This window comes from Hylobates moloch, unplaced genomic scaffold (genome assembly GCF_009828535.3).
Source record: "Hylobates moloch isolate HMO894 unplaced genomic scaffold, HMol_V3 SCAFFOLD_1, whole genome shotgun sequence".
Taxonomy (NCBI): domain Eukaryota; kingdom Metazoa; phylum Chordata; class Mammalia; order Primates; family Hylobatidae; genus Hylobates; species Hylobates moloch.
In genome coordinates this window covers 219,586,022-219,611,691 of record NW_026652276.1, presented here as the reverse complement: position 1 = coordinate 219,611,691, position 25,670 = coordinate 219,586,022, and the positions used below count along the sequence as shown (strand labels likewise).

Sequence of the window (25,670 nt, the reverse complement as noted above, 5' to 3'; positions counted from 1 at the left end):
CTTAGAAAGGATGGTCTCGATTCCCTCTTCGGGGGCTGGTTTTCATCTCTCAGAGGATTTAAAACCTTAATAGGAATAGCCCTGGCCATACTAGGAGGTTGCTTAATACTCCCTTGTCTCTTACCCCTCCTTGTTAAAAACATCCTATCGGCCATAGAGACTCTTGTCATCAGGCAAACTACCACTCAGCTAATGGCTCTAACTAAATATCAACCTTTGCCAAAGGAAGAAACCTGCCTTTTCATGAAGAATTAAGTAATAGAGATGCTTTCTATTAAACTTCATTTATAGGGAGCATCAAAGGGGGGAATGAAGCCAAAATTAACAAGAGGAAAACAAGTTTTCCTGTACTTAGCTGACTCACTTCAAGGTCAGCAATAGGCAGGGCCCCGGCAAAGCCTTGAAAACACTATCTGGAAAGCCAGAGCCCAAAGGAAGGAGCTCCAGAGACTCTCCCAACACCCACTCATAGCAAGTTTAAGAAAAACAAATTCCTTTACTATCTCCTCATGCCCCTCACCATTACTCAATTTCCAGGTTTTTTAAGCTCCTGTTTTTCTTTCAATGCAGCTGCAAGGTCACAAGCTATGCTAAGGATTACGAAACCTGTCACTGTTTGATTCAAACTGCCTTTGTTCTGCCTCTGTAAGCCTCCTTGCCTATACCACGAGTTTTGTGCCATTTAAATTAGCTAATCCCCTTTCAGAAGTGTGTATAAAAGTCAAGCCCTGTCTTTGTTTGGGACGTAGCCTTTGGATATGAATCCGTTGGGCCAGTGGCCACTTAAATAAAATCCTCCTGTTCCATCCATTGGTCTCTCTGGTCCTCTGATTCCTGCAACAAGGCAAGGGCTAGAAAGCAAGCCTGCTCTGTGGGCTCATAAATAATAGCCCTGGAAATTGAGACCAGTCCTAGAAGAAAAAGGTAACCTTATATGCCAGTCTCCTCTTGACTGATTCTCTACAATTGGGAATGTATTGCAAAATAAATATTCTTTCTAGTATATCTTAACTGTATGATCACAACTTCTCAAAGAGGAGCCTATTTCCCCCTACATTCACAGAAGGACAAACAAATAATCTTTTAAGGTTGAAGCAGCAACATCTGAAACTTTGACACTGTGAAGGCAGACAGCTATAAAGTACAGTCCTATTCTCTTTATTATTTTTATTCTTCCTCCCATTTTTGGAATTTACTATCCTCACCTGGGTCAACTGCTTCTCTCTTAAAAATTAGTTGGCACTGGGTTTACCTCATTAACTTTCAAGAGTGGCCAGCAATTACAGACCCAGTGAAAAATACATTTAGAAGCTGATTCTAAACAAGTGAAATTTTGTAGGTAAAGAGTAGAAAAATAGTATTAGAGAAAAATAAGAAAATCTCAAAACTGTAAAAAAGTGTAAACCTAAAAGCCATAGCAATGTTTTTATTTTTCCATGAAAATTTTGTGAATTGAAGGGTTTTATATTATAGAAATACAAGCAGAACATACTTAGGAAATTACATGGAAAAACTTTTAAATTTATCTAAGGGATAATTTTTCTTAACCTAAAATGGTCCTTAAGGGAGAATAAAGGTAGTCATATAAGTCTTTTGCCACCTTCATCCAGACTAATGTTTACATATTGACAACCAAAAAAATGACAATGCCAGCGTAATGTGCTATGGTATGTAAGATGTCGACCATGCCATGAAGATGCTTATGGTCTAGTAAGATATAAGGTGATTTCCCCCCCACCCTCCTGAACTGTTATGGTTGATTGAGTTAGTGTCTAAGAATCCCATGACAGAGGAAGCAACTTAAAAAATAAAATTAGGGGCCGGGCGCAGTGGGTCATGCCTGTAATTCCAGCACTTTGGGAGGCTGAGGTGGGCAGATCACAAGGTCAGGAGATCGAGACCATCCTGGCTAACAAGGTGAAACCCCATCTCTACTAAAAATACAAAAAATTAGCCGGGCGTGGTGGCACATGCCTGTAGTCCTAGCTACTCGGGAGGCTGAGGCAGGAGAATCGTTGAACCCGGGAGGCAGAGGTTGTAGTGGGCTGAGATCGTGTAATTGCACTCCAGCCTGAGTGACAGAGTGAGACTCCATCTCAAAAAAAAAAAAAAAAAAAAAAAATTGGATTATAGTAAAAATAAGAATGTTAGACAGTATATTTGCTCAGAAATAAAGTTTGAAAAAGGTAGATTATAATGAACCACACTTCTGCCCTTTTCTATTTCACTCTGCCCTAATTTCTAAGATGCAATGTAGTTTAACTAAACACTGCATCCTCACAGAGGACAGATTCTTAATGTATTCATCATTCTGAAGCACCAATATAGGAATTACAGGCACACAACTTTTCCCATCACTCACAGGCCTGCATTATTTAGGAATACAAACATTTATCCTTTGCAATAATTTAAAGACAATGAAGGGTAGATGAAAATAGATTTATCAACTCAATAAACCATTAAATCCTTTTTAAATAGGGATTAAAAACTAGGCATTAAATCAGGGATCCTTAATGTGACAAATTTTTATAAATGTAGATATTTAGATTATGGAAAATGGATGTCTTTGTTATTTTGAGCTGCTCAACACAATTATACTATAATTATCTAAGTGAGGACAGGCCTGCTTCCAAATTTACCTGATGAGAGATGGAAGGTTGCTGGATGGGCCCCTGCATTCTAGGGTTTGGTAAACCCACAGGTGCTGGCCTCCGTTGCACCTGTTGCCTCTGAGCCATTACCTGTTGCTGCATATGCTGGAGCCGTAATTGAGCTAGGCTGATCTGTGTTGGGAACTTGGATAACTGGTTTGATGATAAACCACTTGGTGGCTGTGAATTCTGTTCCACGACAGGATTCTGCTTAGGCATTTGTGGCTGGCTCTCTTTATCCTCGATTACTAAAGAACCTAATTAAAAAGAAAAGGTTAAGGGAAACAGTTTTTCAGATAGTTGGTGAAATATCACATTTTCTAAGGCTATTTTTGCAGAACTTCAAAATTGCCAAGGAATTCTCTGATCTCATGAGCCCTTTTACACTCTGAAAGATAGAGAACCCCCAAACAACTTTTGTTCACCTAACTTCTAGTCATCAAAATTTATAATATTAGAAATTAAAAATTTTTTAAACTTTCTAATTCATTTAATAATAAAACCATAACCACATGCTTTTATAAAGCTATATTATAAAAAATTTGGTAAACATTTTTTGATATTTTAAAATACTGTTTGATGTTTTAAAAAATCTCTTTAAATGTCTGGCTTAATAGCTGAAATCTCATCTGTTTCTGCACTATCATAATATATTGTTAAGTTAAAATATATGAAAAAAATTTCAGTCTCACTGTATGGCAGACAGCACCTGACAGCAATAACTTAGGTGTACCCTGTAAGTGACCCTGTATGGCCTAAGAAGAATGGGTGTTTGGAGTTCTGCACTAAGGAACCCAGGAGTGGCCAACCTGGAGATCCATTCTTTATCAATGAAGAATATCTGAACTCCCAGCCCAGCCTGTGGAATCCAGGCCATATTGGGGATGGATGCCTTTTGCTTTGTGTTAAATGAAGGTTGCCACATGGAGGTTGCTAGCGGGAGGATGCTAAGTGCTACATAAACTACTTGCTGGTGTTTCTCCTGTCCAGCCCACTGCCACTGGACTGTGCTGTATGTAAGTTCCCTCAATAAGCCCTGTGCCTCGGACACTGGCTCCAGGTCTCTTCTTGGGCCTCTCAAACATGGTCCTATCCCTATTAAACTCAGTAGGGGTCTAGCACAACACTCATCCAGACGTGTAGTTGGAAAAAGGTGGCCTTTGTGGTCCGCTGAAAGAGTTACCAGACTATACTTTGAGAACTGCTGTCATATATCCCAACAAGCGAACCTGACATTGGCTCTAAAAACAATCCCAAAAAGTATTTCTGAATCTTTACTATTAACAAGTTGTGATCTCTCAAGTTTCCTATACCTTTACAATGCATACTATGTTAACTTTTTGATACAGAATACATTGACTGGCTTAAAACTAGTTTTAAGAGTTTAATGGTGCCCTTGAAAGGCCTGATTCAAGCTTGATTTCAACATTAGAAACTTAAATGTTTATGATTTACTAATCATATGCATTCTAAAAATATACAGTTATTCATTAAACGTTTACTGTGTGTAATTCACTATGACAAGTAGGTATATGTGTATGTTTAAAAGAAACAATAACATTCTCTTTTACACATAAGGGATCTAAGCTTTAGAGAGGTCATAAAACTTATCTAAAGTCACTCAAGACAGTAACAAAATATTCATCTAGATCAGTATTTTCCCCTAGCACTCTTACATGTTTCTCAGAGCCATGGGTAACAAGTTTAGGAAACTTGTCTCCTTCTTTAGAGATTTACAATGTAAATCTCATTGTATATGAATTTACAGTGCTGTAAATGACAGCTCTAAGAAATCCTACAGTAAAATATATTAACTTCATTATGTCGGTTTCACGAACTATTAAGACTAGGACATCCTGTTTTTGTTTTGGCTAAACTAGATTTATCTGAAACTATATTCATTTATGTGTGTACAGTTTTAAATATAATTCTTAAATGTACTTATGTCTATATGTAGGTATTTATCTATTGTGATATAAGTACATAACACATATGACCACTTGTTTGGATTTATATCTCGTGATGGGTTCTGAGTACAGATGAATGTGTGGTGGTAGAGTCAGGTGTGGCAATAAGTTACTTATACACATGTTTTGTATTCTAAAGATGCTTTTTTTTGGCAAAATGAGTGTGTATAATTCCAGTTTCCTGCTATGTATCAATATACATATGTCTGTATCTAAACTAGTCTGCAGGGGTCTCCTTATCACCTTTGCTTCCGGGATTCTTTTTGTTCTTCCCTTATGGGTGAGATTGCCTATTTCCTCCTTTCCTGGTGAGTATGGGTTTTCTCCAGCCATTTTCTTTTCTCACCCAGAATCTAGTGTTGGGGATGAGAAACCATCTTTGATGATTCTGACGCAAATTCAACGAGCATCTGCCACCCACCACCAAAATCATCAAAGATAATATTGTTTGATGAACAGACAATGTGTAGGGAATTCTTAAATTTGTTTGTATAGTTTCCCTGTGAGAAATTAAGAAAGAAGGCAAAAAGGTGTTTCTACTCAGCAAATAGTATAATAAAGAAGCTAAAGTAGTAACTTTCTGCTGAACTGCTTACAAGGATACTTTTATTCCTAATGTTACCAAAATGACAGTCTCTTTTTGTGATAATTCAGTGAGCTCTAATATAGTCATGTGTTGCTAAAGGATGGGGATATGTTCTGAGAAATGTGTCATTTAGGTAATTTTACCTTCAGACAAACATCAGTTTACTTATGTAAACCTACACTGTATAGCCTACTACACACCTAGGTTATATGGCATAGCTTATTGCTAGGTAGAGTCTAGGCCACAAACCGGCACAGCATGCAATTGTACTGAATTATCTGGACAATACTGTAGGCAACTGTAAATGGTGGTATTTGTGTATCTAAACATATGAAAGATACAGTTAAAAAAAACAAAACAAAACTGTATTTATAAGTCATAGATGCAGTTAGTTGATTGAGATATCATTATGCAGTGATCTGGGTACTTGTCAGTATGTATGTTTTACTTCAATTAGTAAGATATCTATATAACTATTACCTGATCAGGCAAAAGAAGAAAACTAAAAGTCTTCCCTAAGCAAGATAAAGGATTGAACCATTAGGTTCCTATTGAATAGTTGTAAAGATAAGCCAATAAAAATATAGTAGTTTAAAATAAAAGTTTCAGGATATCAAAAATCCTTTATCAATGACAAGTCAAGTTAACCCACTCTGATAAATTTAGAGCTAAGAAGAACAAACCAGATTTGGGGGGTTGAGGGAACAGGACAGGACACCTAAATCTCTAAGTCTAGACACCCTGTCAGTCAATGTTATAGAATGTTTTCTTATCATCTGTACATGTACGTGTGTTTATATTCATGTATATTTGTTACCATATACATACATTAATGAAATACTATTAGAAACAACATGTCTTTTTAAAACAAAGTAATGAAAACGTTTTGAAAGTGAGAGAACATATTTTCTTCGATCCTCCAGCATCAGCCTTCCGAGTAGCTGGGACTACAAGCATGTGCCACTACCCTTAGCTAACTTAGAAATCTTATGTGGAAATGGGCTTTCCCTATGCTGCTCAGGCTGGTCTTGAACTCCTGGGCTCAGGTGATCCTTGACAGATCCCAAAGTGCTAGGATTACAGATGTGAGCCACCATGCCCAGGCTAAATGAACATATTTTCAGTAACATGTCATAATCATTGAGTTTTACAAATGCCACTGAGAAATGTATGTAATGGTAATGGCCTACCTAAGTTGATAATATTTTGAGCCCAGAAACTAGGATCACAGTGAAATTGGATGGTGTTGTTGGTCACTGGGGACGCATCACACCTTGCACGAAGGAGGTGCCGTAACCGGTATGTAATCTAGAAGAAAAAGGAGAGACAACTAAACATTAGGCAAATAATTTATTAAGTGTCCAGTAAATATACAAAAACAGTCTCTGGTATGTACATCAATACACAATAAACAATCATATATAGGTTTGTTGGACATACAACACAATTTTCTTTCCAAAACAAGTTAAAAAAGTTTTGAGGCATAACTCAGTACTATTGAACCTATTTTGAAGTGACAGGTTAAAGTCAGTTTTTTGAATTATTAATAAAACTTTGCAGAATCACTAACTCAAATATTTGTAAAATAAAAATTATTAATGTATCTTAATGCTTTCATTTATTTTACTTACTCTCTTAGAAAAGGATTCAGAAGACTAGGGGCTAATGAGTTACAGGGAATACAAATTTGTCTCTGTTTAGGAAATGGAACTGGGCCTGTGAGTGAGGTGGTTCTCCTTGTTCCTCGTTACAGTTCTGTTCCCGCCATCGCCCTAAATACAACCAGCTTTGAATCTCATATCATCACACCACACCATCCACTTTCCTCCATGCTGCAGTCATCAATGAGCATCTACTCATTCTCCCTCAGTCCTTGAAGATTTTAGTTCTTGGTTCACTATTACCATCTCCAACATTAGTCCTGTGGCAATTTTTGATGATTTCAATATCCAACCAAATGATTCACTTCCTCTAGTCCCCAAATACCAATAATCCTACAAACCCACCAGGTCCTATAAGACTTGGCTTTTTCCATCCTTTCATCTCACTTTACCCTTGCCCTCTATCCCTGAATTCCTCCTCATTATCCAGCTTCAATTCCAGGGTAAATCATCATAATTTCCTTACACACACACACACACATACACACACACACACACACACATATATCGTCAACTCCTCTTTCTCTCACTCACTCAATTATGTATGCTCACTTCACTCTCCTCAACGTTTCCACTAGATAAAACAACCTACCCTGGTTAAATCCCACATTCTGCCTGAATATAATTGAACTGATCTCACTTCAAACACGTGACCACTTACTTCAGGTGGGCCATTAAGGCTGACTGGCTATCATATGACATTTCTCTAGTCCACTCACTTCCCTACTTTCCTAAATAACTATTTCCTACTTTCTTTTCTCTTTTTGAATCATCAGTATTTCCTCCCCCATTCTTAATCTTAGCTAATGTACTTGCTTAGCATTTCACTGAAAATCAGCAACAATCAAAGATCTTCCACAAACTTCCACCACTTTTCAGTCAATATCCCCTCCTGTTACAATGGATGATGAAATGTCCATGTTTCTAGTTAAAGCCAGCCTTCCACTTGTGCAGTAAAGCACACCCCATCTTGCCTGCCCAGTAATTTTCATCCCTCTTCTGTAACACCAATTTTCCCATTTTACTGGATCACACCCATCAACATATAAATATGCTTTAAGTTTTTCCAGCTAAAAACAAAAACTCTTTACTCCTTTTCTCCCACCATCAACTATCCCATTTCTTTTGCAGCAAAACTCTTCAAAAGACTCCTCTAGGTTTACCGTCTCCTATTCTTCCCTGCCCATTCTTTCCTGAAACCATTATGTTCAGGCTTGTAGTAGCTTTTCACACAGGTGGTCAGTCTGCCTTCATGGAAATGCTTTTTTTCATTTGTTTTCCAGCACGCTATAATCCCATGGTTTTCCCTTGTTTCACTAGCTGCTACTCTTTTGGAGCCACTGAGAATAGATTTAGGTTCCAATGCCAAGCTGTTTTTGAACTCCCCAGTAAGGGCAGGGATTCCTCTGCTTCTTGGCAGTGCACAATCTCAGTCTCCATTGTAGGTGATTTCCTCTCTCCCACACCACTATGTGCTGGAATGCCCAGGGCTCAGTTTTTTGACTTCTCCCTTCCTCTACATTCATATGTAGTCATGTACCACACAGCAATGTTTCAGTCAACAATGGACCACATGTACAACAGTGGTCTCATAAAATTAATGAAGCTGAATAATTCCCATTGCCTGATGATGCTGGAGCTGTTGCAACATCACAGCACCAGGCATTACTCAAGTGTTTATGGTGATGCTGGTGTAAACAAACCTACAGTGCTGCCAGATGCAATGATAATAAACGACTATGTTACTGGTTTATATATTTACTATATTACACTTTTTCTCATTATTTTAGAGTGTACTCCTACTACTTACTAAAAAAAGTGACCGCCTCAGCCAAGTCCTTCAAGAGAGTCTCAGAAAAAGCATTATTATAATAGGAGATGAGAACTGAAGACTTTCCAGTGAGACAAAATGTGGAGGTGTAAGACAGTGATATTGATGATATGAACTTTGGGTAGGCCTAGGCTAACATGTGTGTTTGTGTCTTGGTTTTTAACAAAAGGTTTTAAAATAAGCAAATAAATACATAAGCTTAGGAATTAAAGATAAGGAAGAATTTGTACAACGTGTTTGTGTTTTAAGCTAACTGGTTATTACAAAAGTCAAAACATTTAAAAAATTAAAAAGTTTATAAAGTTAAAAAGTTACAGTAAGCTTTCCTTAAGTAAGCTAAAATTTATTATTGAAGAAAAAATATTTTCAAATAAATTTAATGTAGTCTAAAAGTATGGTGCTTATGAAGTACCCAGTAGTGTACAGTAATGTCCTACACCTCCACAATCATTCATCATTCTACTCACTTGCTCACCCAAAGCAACTTCCAGTCCTGCAAACTCCATTCATGGTAACTGCCCTATACCTATACAGGTATACTGTTTTTTTTTTTGACTGTCACTCTGTCACCCAGGCTGGAGTGGAGTGGTGCGATCTCAGCTCGGCTTACTGTAACCTCCATGGTGTACCATTTTTTAAATCCTTTGTATTGTATTTTGACTGTACTTTTTCTATGTTTAAATATACAAACATTTACCATTATGTTACAACTGCCTACAGTATTCAGTACAGTGATATGCTGTACAGATCAGAGCAAAAGGGTAAACCACCTAGGTTTGTGTTAAGTATATCCTATGATGTCACACAATGCCGAAATTACCATTTCTCAGAATGCATCCCTGTAATCAAGCAACACATGATTGTACTTTTTATCCTCAGGTGTACTCTTCCTATAACCCTCTCCATCTCAATTATTGGTAATACTGTTTTTCCCTACAACTTGAAGTCCTTGGCTCCTTTCTTTTCTTACAGCCTATATTCAACCTGTTGGCAAATCCCGTTGGCTATACTTTTAAAACATACGTATAGGCCAGGCACAGTGGCTCACACCTGTAATCCCAACACTTTGGGAGGCCAAGGCGGGCAGATCACGAGGTCAGGAGTTCAAGACTAGCCTGGCCAACATCGTGAAACCCCCGTCTCTACTAAAAATACAAAAAAATTAGCCAGGTGTGGTGGCATGCACCTGTAATCACAGATACTTGGGAGGCTGAGGCAGGAGAATCACTGGAACCTGGGAGGCACTCCAGCCTGGGTGACAGAGGGAAGCTCTGTCTCTAAAAACATAAATAAATAAATAACTTATTTTGGGACTAGGTAGAATATGTAGCAAAGTGTTTACCAGGCAGCAGTCAATACAATATACCTTTCCCCCAAATTTCCCCTTTAATTTTTTGATTCCCACCATAAATCATACTCATAATGCTAACCATAAGTATTCTAAGAACTATGTTTTACCTAAAATTTAATAATTAATCTAAAATTTAATGTTTTTTAAAAGCATTATTTATTTTAATTGACCAATAAAAATTGAATATATTTCTGTGTACAGCATGTTTTGAAAAATACATTGTGAAATGGTTAAATTGAATTAATCTATATATTACCTCATATACTTATTTTTTTGTGATGAGAACACTTAAAATCTACTCTCTTAGCAATTTTCAAGAATACAAACACAGTGTTATTAACTCTAGTTCTCATGTCGTGTAATAGCTCTGGTGAACTTATTCCTCCTATCTAACTGAAATTTTGCAGCCTTTGATCAACATCCCTTCCAATACCCTGAATCCCTTCCAGCCCTTGGTAACCACCATTCTACTCTCTCTGACTTTAACTTTTTTCCACATATAAGTGAGATCATGAAGTAAATATAATGTCCTCCAGGTTCATCTATGTTGTTGCAAATGACAGGATTTCCTTCTTTTATAAAGCTTAATAGTATTCCATTGGGTATATGTACCACATTTTCTTTATCCATTTATCTGTTGAACACTTAGGCTGATTCCATTTTTTGGTTATTGTGAATAATGTTGCAATGAACCCAGGAGTACATACATCTATTCAAGATCTTGATTTCATTCCCTTTGAATATATACCCAAAAGTGAGATTGCTGGATCATGATACTTCTATATGTAATTTTTCAAGGAACTTCCATACTGTTTTCTATGGTTGTACTAACTTACATTATCACCAACGGGATGCAAGCGTTCCCCTTTCTCCACATCCTCTCCAACACTTGTTACCTTTATCTTTTTGACAATAGCCATTTAATCATTTATTTTTAAATAATTTTGAAATCACAGAAACACTGCCAGAAAAGTAAAAGAACCCTACATTCCTTTCACCCGAATTCCCTGAGTGTTATGACCACATTTGCTCCAGTGCCCACCCAACTGCTCCTACACGTTATTAGTCTCTTTCCAAAACTTTTGAGAGCAAGCTACAGGAATGAGGTCCTGTCTTCCCTAAATACTGCACTATGGATATCCTAAAACAAAGATCTTCTAACATAACCAAATCCCACATTCCAAATTCATAAACCAACTGTTACAACACAGCCATCCAGTTTAAACGCTTCATCCAAATGCCAACAGTTTCAGCAGTCTTTTCCATGATACTATCAAGGATACAAGTTGCTTAGCTGCCTCATTTTTCAGTTGCTCAGTCTTTCTCCCTTTCGTTCATGTCCCTGATGTGTTTTGAAGATTTTATGCCTTACATTTCGTAGGATGACCTTTAACCTGGGTGATATTTCCTCCTGATCAGACTTAGTTACAGTATTCTTGGCAAGAATACCACACAAATGATGATGTGCCAGGAAACGTAGGATGTCAACTTGTCGTACCACTGGTGGTATTAATATTGATCTATAATTCTGCTACTCAATTTCTTAAAGTTGAAGAGGTATTCTGAGATTTTACTAATACTCTGTTCCCCATCAATCCTCTACCCAGCATATTTGCAGGCACTAATTAGTCCTCCCAAATTACCTCTATGATAGTGATCAAATGTGCTTCTGTATACCCATTGTTCTTTCTATAACTGTAACTTTTAGTTTTGTTATCAACTTCTCCCCCAAATAATCTACTGTGTACTGATTTATGTTATTATGAACTCATGTATTCTTATTTAAGTGTGTTATAATTTATTATTATAGTGACTTATTTTGATCCTCAAATTTGTTCTTGGTTTTCCCAGTGGGAGCCCTTTTACACTGAATCCTGTTCCCTTTGACATGTCCCCATTATTCTCCGAGCACTTTGGTAGTTTTCTGGTTTAACACATGTTCTGGGCACACCTTTTACTTTCCCCCCCTTTCTTTGGTATTTTGAAACCAAGATCTGGAAGGAAGTGGCCTCACTGCTACTGGGATGCAGCACACCAACAACAAATACATACACACATACAGATGGACATACACATCTATAACTATTTCTAGATCTGAGTCCAAGAATAAAAATAAAACTCTAAGTTCATACTTGTACTCTTAATTCCAATCCAACACATCTTTGGGCCCTTCCTAGCCTAACTTCTTTCTAAATACCTTCTCTGGAAACTTGGCTGCTATTACCTTCAATATATTTACTTACTTATTCAATCCATTTACTTATTTACTCAGTGTAACCAAAATCCAAATGACACTGGCTAATTATTCTTACCACTTCTGTATTCCTCCCTCACCACTTCTCATCCGTGGCTGCCAGCTTCATGCCTGTTGTGGTTCCCCAACCCTCTCCAATATGCAGTGACCTCAGTCACCATGCTGATGCCTCCATGCCAGGAAAAGAAGGCGAGACAATAAGATTCTTGATAGTTTTTATGTGAATATATAGATACACACACACACACGCAGATTTTATGTATTATGTATATTGATAATTAGATATCTTGGGGATAGGGTCTAAGTCTAAACATGAAATTCATTTATGTTTCATATACTCAATACACATAGCATGAAAGCAATTTTATACAATATTTCTAATAGTTTTGTGCATGAATCCAAGTTGTGTTCAATTCTTATGTGTGTAATTTCCCACTTGTGGTGTCATGATGGTGCTCAAAAAGTTTTGAATTTTGGAGAATTTCAGATTTCAGTTGGGATGCTCAACCTGTATAAGAAACTCACACAACTCAATAGCAAAAACCCAAATAACATGATTAAGGAACGGGCAAAGAGTCTGAATTTATATTTTTCCAAATAAGACATAAAAATGTCCGATAGGCGTATGAGAAGATGTTCCACATCACTGATCGACAGGAAAATTCAAATCAAAACCACAATGAGCTATCACCTCATACCTGTTAGGATCCAGCTAATATCAAAAAGACAAGAAAGACAAGTGTTGGCCAGGGTGTGGAAAAAAGGGAACCCTTTGTACACTTTAGGTGGGAATGCAGATTGGTGCAACCACTATGGATAACAATATGGAGGTTCTTCAAATAATTAAAAATAGAACTACTGTAGGTCCAGCAATCCCTCTGCTGGGTATATTACAACAGGAAGTGAAATAGGACCTTGTAGAGGTATCTGCACTCCCATGTCATTGCAGCATTACTCACAATGGCCAAGACAGAAAAACAACCTGTATCCAATGAAGCATGGATAAATATTGTGGTAGATATATACAATAGACTATTATTCAACCTTAAAAAAGGAAAGAAATCCTGCTATTTGTGATAACAAGGATGAACCTTGAGGACACTATGGTAAGTGAAATAAGCCAGATCCAGAAATGAAAATACTGTATAATCTCACTCATACGTGGAATATTTTTAGAAAGTTGACAAACTAGAATGGTGGTTACTAGGGGCTAAGGTGGGTAGGAATTGTAGAGAAGTCAAAGGGTACAAATTTCCAGGTAGGTAGAATGAATAAGCATTGAGATTTAATGTACACAGTAAGAACTACAGTTAATAACACTGTAATGCCAGCCAGATGTGGTGGCTCACACCTGCAGTTCAAGACCAGCTGGGGTGACAAAGCAAGACCTTGTCTCTACAAAAAAAAAAAAAATCTGGGCTATGGTGGCATGCACCTGTAGTCCCAGCTACTTGGGGGACTGAGGCAAAAGGCTCGCTTGAGCCTACAAGTTTGAGGCTGCAGGGAGCTATCATCATGTCACTGCACTCTAGCCTAGGCGATAGGGGAGACCGTGTCTCAAACAACAAAAAAAACCCAGAAAACCAAAAGAATAAACCAAAAAAACCTCCATAATAACACTGTAATGTATATCAAAAATGTTAGAGATTTTAGGTGTTCTTACCATATACATAGATACAAGGTAACTAGGATAATGGATATTAATCTGTTTGACTGAAAGAATAATTTCAATATGCATATACGTCAGAATATCATGTTGTACACTTTAAAGATATAATAAAATATAAATAAATTTTTAAAATAGCAAGCCAGGCTTGAGGTTTCAGGGCTGCTAGGCATTTCGTTTCCGTTTTTTAAGCATATAAAATCCATCATTTAAAGGATAACCTGAGTAAACATGGCTATATTTATAAAGCAGAACTCTGGAGAACAGAGTTATACAATATAATGATTTTCACATTTTCTGAAGTTAGAAAATCTTCTAAATGTTTAAAAATAATCATGAACCTCAGCTCTGCATGCATTACAGGCAAATCATTATCTACAGCTGCTACTAGAAATGCATAAATGCTCACTTGGGTTCAACAGGATTTTAAAATTTAGTTAGCCAAGAATATGGTAATACTGGTACTACATGATTCACTGCTCCTATTTTCTTCCATGTATCATATAGATGACTATCTCTTTCATTCCTATTTCAACAGTTCATTGTGTAAATTAATTTATCCCATCTCCTATTTTTATTTTCTCCATAATACAATCAAACAAAATCAGAACAGAATGAAAAACACATTTTTAAATTGATAAGGAGACTGACGGAATGCTTATCTGATTGCATGAATAATGTGTCTTACACATACATACTCATGATGGATTAAGTTGAAAAACACAATTCTCTATTCCCTCTATCCCTTTTCTATTTGACTTTCAGAAAAATGTTAAGTAACAGAATACAGAAAGTATATAGTATATAGATGTTTTCCATTAAAACTAATGAAAAAATAAGACTCAGGATGGAGACTATAGCACTGATAATTATGAAAGGAAAACAAATCCTAAGAATTAAATACAATTCATGATTAAGAAAAGTTACAGAACTCTGTCTGATGTCACTCAATTATTTGAAGTTATTTTATAAAGTTTATCCAGAATCACATTTCCTTATTTTAAAATTGTATAGAAAATTTCTGGACTTCCATTTTTTGGAATAGGTGACAGAAAACTTGATTTGGAGGTAGTAATACAAGCATACCTCATTTTGCTGAGCTTTGCTTTACTGCGCTTCGTAAGTACTGTACATTTTACAAATTTAAGGTTTGTGACACCATTTTTCCAACAGCACATGCTCACATGTCTCTGTCACATTTTGGTAATTCTTAACAATAATCTGTTATAGTGATCTGTGGTCTTTGATGTTAATATTGTGACTGTTTTGGGACACCACAAACCACACCCATGTAAGAGCAAACATAAATTGTAAGAGCAAACATAAATAGTACATTCTGTTTGTGCCACCAATTTAGCCATTCTTTCTTCCTGTCCTCAGGCCTCCCTAGTCTCAGACACAACAATTTAATAACCCTACAATAGTCTCTAAGTGTTCAAGTGAAAGGAAGAGTTGCATGACTCTCACTAATCAATAGTTAGAAATGAGTAAGCTTACTGAGGAAGGCAGGTCCAAAGCTGAGACAGGCTGAAAGCTAGGCCTCTCACACCAGTTAGCCAAGTTGTGAATGTAACGGAAAAGTTCTTGAAGGAAATCGAAGTGTTACTCCAGTAACACATGAATGAAGAGAATGCCAAGCAGACTTATTGCTGATAGGAAGAAAGTTTCGTGGTCTTGATAGAAGATCAAACCAGCTATAACATTCCGTTAACCCAAGATCTAATTCAGAGAAAGGTCCTAAAACTCTCTTTAATTTAATGAAGGCTGTGAGAGGTGAGGAAGCTGCAAAAGAAAGTTTTAAGGTGGCAGAGGTTGGTCCATGAGATTTATGGAAAGAAACCATCCATTCTGCAGTATACACAATATAAAAGTACAAGGTGAAGCACCAAGTGCTAATGTAGAAGCTGCAGCAAATTAATCAAAAGATATAGCTAAGATCATTGACGAAGGTGGCTAGGCTAAACAACACATTTCAACGTAGGTGACACAGACTTCTATTGGAAGATGATGCCATCTAGAAATTTCAGAGAGAAGACAATGCATGGCTTCAAATCCTCAAAGGACAGACTGACTCTTGTTAGGGACTAATGTAGCTGATGACTTGAAGTTGAAGCCAATGCTCATTGACCATTCCAAATATCCTAGGGCCCTTAAGAATTATCCTAAATCTATGCTGCTTTTGTGTTCTATAAGTGAAAACAAAGCCGGGATTACAGCACATCTACTTACAGTTATCGTTTTAAGCCCACTTTTGAGACCCACTGCTCAGAAAATAAAGGATTTTAAAATATTACTGCTCATTGACAAATACAACTGGTCACCCAAGAGCTCTCATGGAAGTATATGAGATTAAGGTTGCTTTCATGTCCGCTAACACAACATCCATTCTGCAGCCCATGAATCAAGAAGTAATTCTGATTCTCATGTCTTTTTTTTTTCCTTTTGGTAGCGACAGGGTCTCACCCTGTGGCGCAGGGTGGTCTCGAACTCCAAGCCTCAAGTGAGCCTCCTGCCTCAGCCTCTCAGTGTTGGTATTATAGGTGCATGGCCTCAAGTATTATTTAAGAAATACATTATGTGGCTGGGTGCAGTGGTTCATGCTGTAATCTCAGCACTTTGGGATGCCGAGGCGGGTGGATCACTTGAGGTCAGGAGTTTTGAGACCAGCCTGGAAAATATAGGGAAACCTCGTCTCTTATAAAAAATAGAAAAATTAGCTGGACATGGTGGTGCATGCCTATAGTCCCAGCTGTTGGGAGGCTGAGGCAGGAGAATTGCTTGAGCCTGGGAGCTAGAGGTTGCAGTGAGCTGAGATCACGCCACTGCACTCCAGCCTAGGCGACAGAGTGAGACTCCATCTCAATAAAAAAAAAAAAAAAAAAAAAAAAAAATACATTACATAAGGCTAGTATAATAGCCACCATACACATTGATTCCTCTGATGGATCTGGGCAAAGTAAATTAAAAACCTTCTAGAAAGGATTCATTATTCTAGATGCCATTAAGAACCTTAGTGATTCATGGGAGGAGATAAAAATATCAACATTAACAGGAGTTAGAAATAAGTTGACTCCAACCTTTAGGGATGACCTGGAGGAGTTCAAGACTTCAGTGAAGAAGGAACTACAGATGTGATAGAAACAGCAAGAGAACTGGAATAATAAGTAGAGCCTGAAGATGTGAGTGAATTGCTGCAATCCTATGATCAAACTTGAATGGATGAACAGTTGCTTCTTATGGATGAGCACAGAAAAGTGGTTTCTTGAGATAGAAATTACTCCTGGTGAAGATGCTGTGATCATTGTTGAGATGACAACAAAGAATTTAGAATATTCCATAAACTTAGGTGATACCGCAGCTACTGGCTTTGAGAAGACTGACACCAATTCTGAAAGAAGTTCTATTGAAGGTAAAATACTATCAAATTATCATTGCATGCTATGGAGAAATCTTTCACTAAAAAAGAGTCAATCGATGCAAACTTCATTGTCATCTTATTTTAAAATATTGCCATAGCTATCCCAACCTTCAGCAACTACAACCCCAGTGGCCATCAACATTTCCACCAGCAAAAAGATTATGACTCTTGAAGGCTCAGATGATTAACATTTTTAGCAATAAAGTATTCTTAAAGCCAGGTGCAGTGGTTCACACCTGTAATCCCAGAACTTTGGGAGGCTGAAGTGGGTGGATCACAAGGTCAGGAGATTGAGACCATCCTGGCTAACATGATGAAACCCCATCTCTACTAAAAATACAAAAAATTAGCCAGGCCTGGTGGCGGGCACCTGTAGTTCCAGCTACTCGGGAGGCTGAGGCAGGAGAATGGTGTGAACTGGGGAGGCGGAGCTTGCAGTGAGCTGAGATCGTACCACTGCACTCCAGCCTGGGCGACAGAGCAAGACTCTGTCTCAAAAAAAAAAAAAAAAAAAAAAAAGGATTATTTAATTAAGGTATATACACTGTTTTTTTAAAAAACATAATACTACTGCACAGTTACACTACAGTATTTATAAGCAAAACTTTTATATGCACTGGAAAACTTTAAAAAATTGTATGGCTTGGCTTATTATGATATTTGCTTTATTGCAATAGTCTGCAACTGAACCTATGGTTTATAGTATACTTCGGAGTATAAATCTCTGTTGAATCTTTAATAAGATTAATGTAAAGCAGGAATTTTTAAGAATGTAGCTAAATGTCTTCTATATCTTTGTTACTCAAAGCACAGACCACAGACCAAGCAGCATCAGAGTCACCTAAAGGCTTGTTAGAAATTCACAAGCCCCACCCCAAATCTGACCAGAATCCTCAAGTGATGTGGTAGTCATATGTTAAGTAGCAAGGTTCTAGACCAATGTCAAATTGTTCACCAAATCACAGAGCTATTTTTCTGTGGCAAAAATATCCGGCACTACAGATTGCCGTGTAGCACCAACAAGAAGAGCACAGGCTCAGGTCATGTCTGAGATCATATTATAAACCCTGGCTATACCTCATATTGTGTGATGTTAGACATGTTACATAATCACATGCCTTAGTTTCATCATGTGTACAAGGGGGGTGAATAGGTATATCTCATAAGAATGAGGTAAAAGTTTAACTATTACATGGAAATTCTTAGAATTAGTACCTGGCACACCATAGGTAATCAGAAAATGTTCACTATCATCCTTATTTTTGGTATTAACTTCAATTGCTATGAAGACAGTGAATACTTGGAAAGAACAAAAAAAGGAATTAATGATAAATTAAAACTGAAATTACACCCAAATTATGCCAGGTAAAAATATTTAAGCCAAAATATTTCGATAAATATTAGAAATAGGTAAAAAGCACTGATGCACAAGGAGAATAAATTTTAAGCATTACAATGGCTCCACTGTTTTACTGTGCCTTTTTACAGTATATTAAATAGCATACTTTATCTTACCAGTCGTTTGCTATAAAGTAATGCTGTACTGCTGCCACTGGAAACTGCCCATTTAGAAAAATGCATGACATGCTCCAATTGTTTAGAGAGTCCAGCCACTTCCTGTTGTTGCTGCATAAGTTTCATGCGATGGTCCTTTGCAAGGCTCTGAAAACAAGAAAATAATTTCAAAATTAGTATCAGCATGTAACACAGACTTTAATGGTCATTTCCAGGTAAACAAATTAGAATAACTACAATCTCTAAGTACTCAATTTACTGAAACTAAAAATATTCTGTTTTCCCTATTAGTATAAAGGATCACTTTCACTATAGCAAAAAACTGCATCCCAAATGTAGCCCCTCACCCCCCAAGACCCTGGATCAGGTTTTACATATTCTGGGATTTAACTCTGTTCATGCATCTTACAATACATGAAAAAGGAAAGATTAGCTATGGAACAGTAAATGCCTATGAAATTCAACATTCACAAATAAAACAGATGTACTGTCCAGCAAACCTATAAAGTAACTCGATCACGTAATTTACTCAATCATATGATTTCACCTTTTAGGGATTCTACTTAACAGTTGGAATTGCAAGTAGTTTGTGTAAAACAGAGTCATGCTGTGTTGTAGATGACACTTGCCCTTTGTATGTGGTAATTTTTTAAAAGGCATCATATTATTTCTGTTGAGAATTAACATCAGAGCCAACAGATGCACTGAATGAGTGTGCCAATGCACTCTAAGAAAAGCTACATAAAAGAATACAGATTTCTTTAAGGGAAGTACGTATGTGCTTTCCTTAGAGAAGACGTATAATCAAAAGTAGAGCACACTGAACTTGGGTTATTTTAAAGGTTCCTATCCAAAAACCTCATCCTAGACTTAGCAAGGAAAAAGGAGGAATACAGGACTTTCTGCTGTTTCAGACAAATCGGAAATGTTTACAAGTAAAATTGCTATACTACAACATGGACTTACATTCTCAATAAAAAGCGAACCCAGATCCTGGCCCTAGTCAGTTCCAGATTTGGAAAATACACTTGAGCTACACTGAATTAAGGGGAACTGGTAGTTGTGTGTTTGAGGGACTGGTAACAGCCAATGGCTCTGCCGTATCTAATTTAAGTTCAGAGAGACAGTAATTTTCCTATTAGACTATTTTTGACCTCTGTAAAAATTTATTAAGAGTTTCTTTGGAAACATTCTAGTAGGAATAGAAATTGTTTACTTTGGAGAAGGCTGAGAATTAAGAATCAGAAGCCTTGGTTTTTTGGTCTTCTAATATCTATTTCAGCCAATTTCTTATGAGTCTTAACAGATAAAAGGGGTTATGTTTATTTGCCTTTAAAAAAGGACTCCAACCAGCCTGGGCAACATAGCGAGACCACGTCTTTACAAAGAAAAAAAAAAAGGAGGGGCCAGAGTGGGGAGTGGTTCCAAGATGGCCGAATAGGAACAGCTCCAGTCTACAGCTCCCAGCATGAGCGACGCAGAAGATGGGTGATTTCTGCATTTCCAACTGAGGTACTAGGTTCATCTTGCTGGGACTTGTCGGACAGTGAATGCAGGACCATGGGTGCAGCGCACCAAGCGTGAGCCGAAGCAGGGTGAGGTATCGCCTCACCGAGGAAGCACAAGGTGTCAGGGAATTCCCTTTCCTAGCCAAGGGAAGCTATGACAGACGGCACCTGGAAAATCGAGTCACTCCCATCCTAATACTGTGCTTTTCCAATGATCTTAGCAAACGACACACCAGGAGATTATAACCCACGCCTGTCTCGGGGGGTCCCACGCCCACGGAGCCTCTCTCATTGCTAGCACAGCAGTCTGAGATGGAACTGCAAGGCGGCAGCAAGGCTGGGGGAGCGGCGCCCACCACTGCTGAGGCTTGAGTAGGTAAACAAAGCAGCCAGGAAGCTCGAACTGGGTGGAGCCCACTGCAGCTCAAGGAGGCCTGCCTGCCTCTGTAGACGCCGCCTCTGGGGGCAGGGCATAGCCGAACAAAAGGCAGCAGAAACCTCTGCAGACTTAAATGTCCCTGTCTGACCACTTTGAAGAGAGTAGTGGTTCTCCTAGCACAGAATTTGAGATCTGAGAATGGACAGACTGCCTCCTCAAGTGGGTCCCTGACCCCCAGGCAGCCTAACTGGGAGGCACTCCTGAGTAGGGGCAGACTGACACCTCACACAGCCAGGTACCCCTCTGGGACAAAGCTTCCAGAGGAACAATCAGGCAGCAACATTTGCTGTTGAGCAATATTCGCTGTTCTGCAGCCTCCGATGCTGATACCCAGGCAAACAGGGTCTGGAGTGGACCTCCAGCAAACTCCAACAGACCTGCAGCTGAGGGTCCTGACCGATAGAAGGAAAACTAACAAACAGAAAGGACATCCACACCAAAACCCCATCTGTACATCACCATCATCAAAGACCAAAGGTAGATAAAACCACAAAGATGGGGAAAAAAACAGAGCAGAAAAGCTGAAAATTCTACAAATCAGAGCGCCTCTCCCCCTCCAAAGGAACGCAGCTCCTAGCCAGCAGTGGAACAAAGCTGGATGGAGAATGACTTTGACGAGTTGAGAGAAGAAGGCTTCAGATGATCAAACTTCTCCGAGCTAAATGAGGAAGTTCGAACTCATTGCAAAGAAGCTAAAAACCTTGAAAAAAGATTAGATGAATGGCTAACTAGAATAACCAGTGTAGAGAAGTCCTAAAATGACCTGATGGAGCTGAAAACCATGGCACGAGAACTACGCGACGAATGCACAAGCTTCAGTAGCCGATTCGATCAACTGGAAGAAAGGGTATCAGTGATTGAAGATCAAATAAATGAAATGAAGTGAGAAGAGAAGTTCAGAGAAAAAAAGAGTAAAAAGAAACGAACAAAGCCTCCAAGAAATATGGGACTATCTGAAAAGACCAAATCTACGTCTGACTGGTGTACCTGAAAGTGACGGGGAGAATGGAACCAAGTTGGAAAATGCTCTGCAGGATATTATCCAAGAGAACCTCCCCAACCTAGCAAGGCAGGCCAACATTCAAATTCAGGAAATACAGAGAACGCCACAAAGATACTCCTCGAGAAGAGCAACTCCAAGACACATAATTGTCAGATTCACCAAGGTTGAAATGAAGGAAAAAATGTTAAGGACAGCCAGAGAGAAAGATCGGGTTACCCACAAAGGGAAGCCCATCAGACTAACAGTGGATCTCTCGGCAGAAACTCTACAAGACAGAAGAGAGTAGGGGCCAATATTCGACAGTCTTAAAGAAAAGAATTTTCAACCCAGAATTTCATATCTAGCCAAACTAAGCTTCATAAGTGAAGGAAAAATAAAATCCTTTACAGACAAGCAAATGCTGAGAGATTTTGTCACCACCAGGCCTGCCATACCAGAGCTCCTCCTGAAGGAAGCAATAAACATGGAAAGGAACAACTGAGACCAGCCACTGCAAAAACATGCCAAATTGTAAAGACCATCGATGCTAGGAAGAAACTGCATCAACTAACAGGCAAAATAACCAGCTAACATCATAATGACAGGATCAAATTCACACATAACACTATTAACCTTAAATGTAAATGGGCTAAATGCTCCAATTAAAACACACAGACTGGCAAATTGGATCAAGAGACAAGACCCATCAGTGTCCTGTATTCAGGAGACCCATCTCATGTGCAGAGACACACATAAGCTCAAAATAAAGGGGCGGAAGATCTACCAAGCAAATGGAAAACAAAAAAAGGCAGGGGTGGCAATCCTAGTCTCCAATAAAACAGACTTTAAACCAGCAAAGATCAAAAGAGACAAAGAAGGCCATTACATAATCGTAAAGGGATCAATTCAACAAGAAGAGCTAACTAACCTAAATATATATGCACCCAATACAGGAGCACCCAGATTCATAAAGCAAGTCCTTAGAGACATACAAAGAGACTTAGACTCCCACACAATAATAATGGGAGACTTTAACACCCCACTGTCAACATTAGACAGATCAACGAGACAGAAAGTTAACAAAGATATCCAGGAATTGAACTCACCTCTTCACCAAGCAGACCTAATAGATATCTACAGAACTCTCCACCCCCAATCAACAGAATATACGTTCTTCTCAGCGTCACATCACACTTATTCCAAAATTGACCACATAGTTGGAAGTAAAGCTCTCCTCAGCAAATGTAAAAGAACAGAAATTATAACAAACTGTCAGACTACAGTGCAATCAAACTAGAACTCAGGATTAAGAAACTCACTCAAAACCGCTCAACTACATGGAAACTGAACAACCTGCTCCTGAATGACTACTGGGTACATAACGAAATGAAGGCAGAAATAAAGATGTTCTTTGAAAACAATAAGAACAAAGACACAATGTACCAGAATCTCTGGAACACATTTAAAGCAGTGTGTAGAAGGAAATTTACAGCACTAAATGCCCACAAGAGAAAGCAGGAAAGATCTAAAATTGACACCCTAACATCACAACTAAAGAACTAGAGAAGCAAGAGCAAACACATTCAAAAGCTAGCAGAAGGCATGAAATAACTAAGATCAGAGAACTGAAGGAGACAGAGACACAAAAAACCCTTCAAAAAAATTCATGAATCCAGGAGCTGGTTTTTTTGAAAAGATCAACAAAATAGATAGACCGTTAGCAAGACTAATGAAGAAAAGAGAGAAGACTCAAACAGACGCAATAAAAAACGATAAAGGGGATATCACCACCAATCCCACAGAAATACAAACTACCATCAGAGAATACTATAAACACCTCTACGCAAATAAACTAAAAAAATCTAGAAGAAATGGATAAATTCCTGGACACATACACCCTCCCAAGACTAAACCAGGAAGAAGTTGAATCCCTGAATAGACAAATAACAGGCTCTGAAATTGAGGCAATAATTAATAGCCTACCAACCAAAAAAAGTCCATGACCAGTTGGATTCTCAGCCAAATTCTATCAGAGGTACAAGGAGGAGCTGGTACCATTCCTTCTGAAACTATTCCAATCAAGAGAAAAAGAGGGAATCCTCCCTAACTCATTTTATGAGGCCAGCATCATCCTGATACCAAAGCCTGGCAGAGACACAACAAAAAATAGAATTTTAGACCAATATCCCTGATGAACATTGATGTAAGAATCCTCAATAAAATACTGGCAAATCGAATCCAGCAGCACATCAAAAAACTTATCCACCATGACCAAGTGGGCTTCATCCCTGGGATGCAAGGCTGGTTCAACATATGCAAATCAATAAATGTAATCCAGCATATAAACAGAACCAAAGACAAAAACCACATGATTATCTCAATAGATGCAGAAAAGGCCTTTGACAAAATTCAACAGCGCTTCATGCTAAAAACTCAATAAAATAGGTACTGATGAGAAGTATCTCAAAATAATAAGAGCTATTTATGACAAACTCACAGCCAATATCATACTGAATGGGCAAAAACTGGAAGCATTCCCTTTGAAAACTGGCACAAGACAGGGATGCCCTCTCTCACCACTCCTATTCAACATAGTGCAGGAAGTTCTGGCCAGGGCAATCAGGCAAGAGAAAGAAATAAAGGGTATTCAATTAGGAAAAGAGGAAGTCAAATTGTCCCTGTTTGCAGATGACATGATTGTATATTTAGAAAACCCCATCATCTCAGCCCAAAATCTCCTTAAGCTGATAAGCAACTTCAGCAAAGTCTCAGGATACAAAATCAATGTGCAAAAATCACAAGCATTCTTATACACCAATAACAGACAAACAGAGAGCCAAATCATGAGTGAACTCCCATTCACAATTGCTTCAAAGAGAATAAAATACTTAGGAATCCAACTTACAAGGGATGTGAAGGACCTCTTCAAGGAGAACTATAAACCACTGCTCAACAAAATAAAAGAGGACACAAACAAATGGAAGAACATTCCATGCTCATGGACAGACGAATCAATATCGTGAAAACGGCCATACTGCCCAAGGTAATTTAAAGATTCAATGCCATCCCCATCAAGCTACCAATGACTTTCTTCACAGAATTGGAAAAAACTATTTTAAAGTTCATACGGAACCAAAAAAGAGCCCACATTGCCAAGACAATCCTAAGCCAAAAGAACAAAGCTGGAGGCATCACGCTACCCGACTTCAAAGTACACTACAAGGCTACAGTAACCAAAACAGCATGGTACTGGTACCACAACAGAGATATAGACCTTTGGAACAGAACAGAGCCCTCAGAAATACCACACATCTACAACCATCTGATCTTTGACAAACCTGACAAAAACAAGAAATGGGGAAAGGATTCCCTATTTAATAAATGGTGCTGGGAAAACTGGCTAGCCATATGTAGAAAGCTGAAACTGGATCCCTTCCTTACACCTTATACAAAAATTAATTCAAGATGGATTAAAGACTTAAATGTTAGACCAAAAACCCTAGAAGAAAACCTAGGCAATACCATTCAGGACAGAGGCATGGGCAAGGACTTCATGTCTAAAACATCAAAAGCAATGGCAACAAAAGCCAAAATTGACAAATGGGATCTAATTAAACTAAAGAGCTTCTGCACAGCAAAAGAAACTACCATCAGAGTGAACAGGCAACCTACAGAATGGGAGAAAATTTTTGCAATCTACTCATCTGACAAAGGGCTAATATCCAGAATCTACAAAGAACTCAAACAAATTTACAAGAAAAAAGCAAACAACCCCATCGAAAAGTGGGCAAAGGATATGAACAGACACTTCTCAAAAGAAGACATTTATGCAGCCAAAAGA

General features: G+C 38.1%; 1 protein-coding gene across 4 annotated transcripts in view; it reads right to left on the bottom strand.

Annotated features, from left to right (window-relative positions):
• TRIM24 (tripartite motif containing 24) overlaps positions 1 to 25,670 on the bottom strand; it is a 127,053-nt gene that overhangs the window by 27,733 nt on the left and 73,650 nt on the right. For 2 of the 4 annotated variants that reach the window (XM_032761879.2, XM_032761878.2), the window contains exons 7-9: positions 18,901 to 19,047; positions 6,395 to 6,512; positions 2,742 to 2,908 (exon numbers count right to left, since the gene is read on the bottom strand). In XM_032761879.2, the coding sequence (XP_032617770.1) occupies positions 2,742 to 2,908; positions 6,395 to 6,512; positions 18,901 to 19,047 (432 nt within the window). Of the gene's footprint in view, positions 1 to 2,639; positions 2,909 to 6,394; positions 6,513 to 18,900; positions 19,048 to 25,670 lie in introns of all 4 variants that reach the window. The other 2 variants (XM_032761877.2, XM_032761876.2) reach the window with 1 other exon arrangement.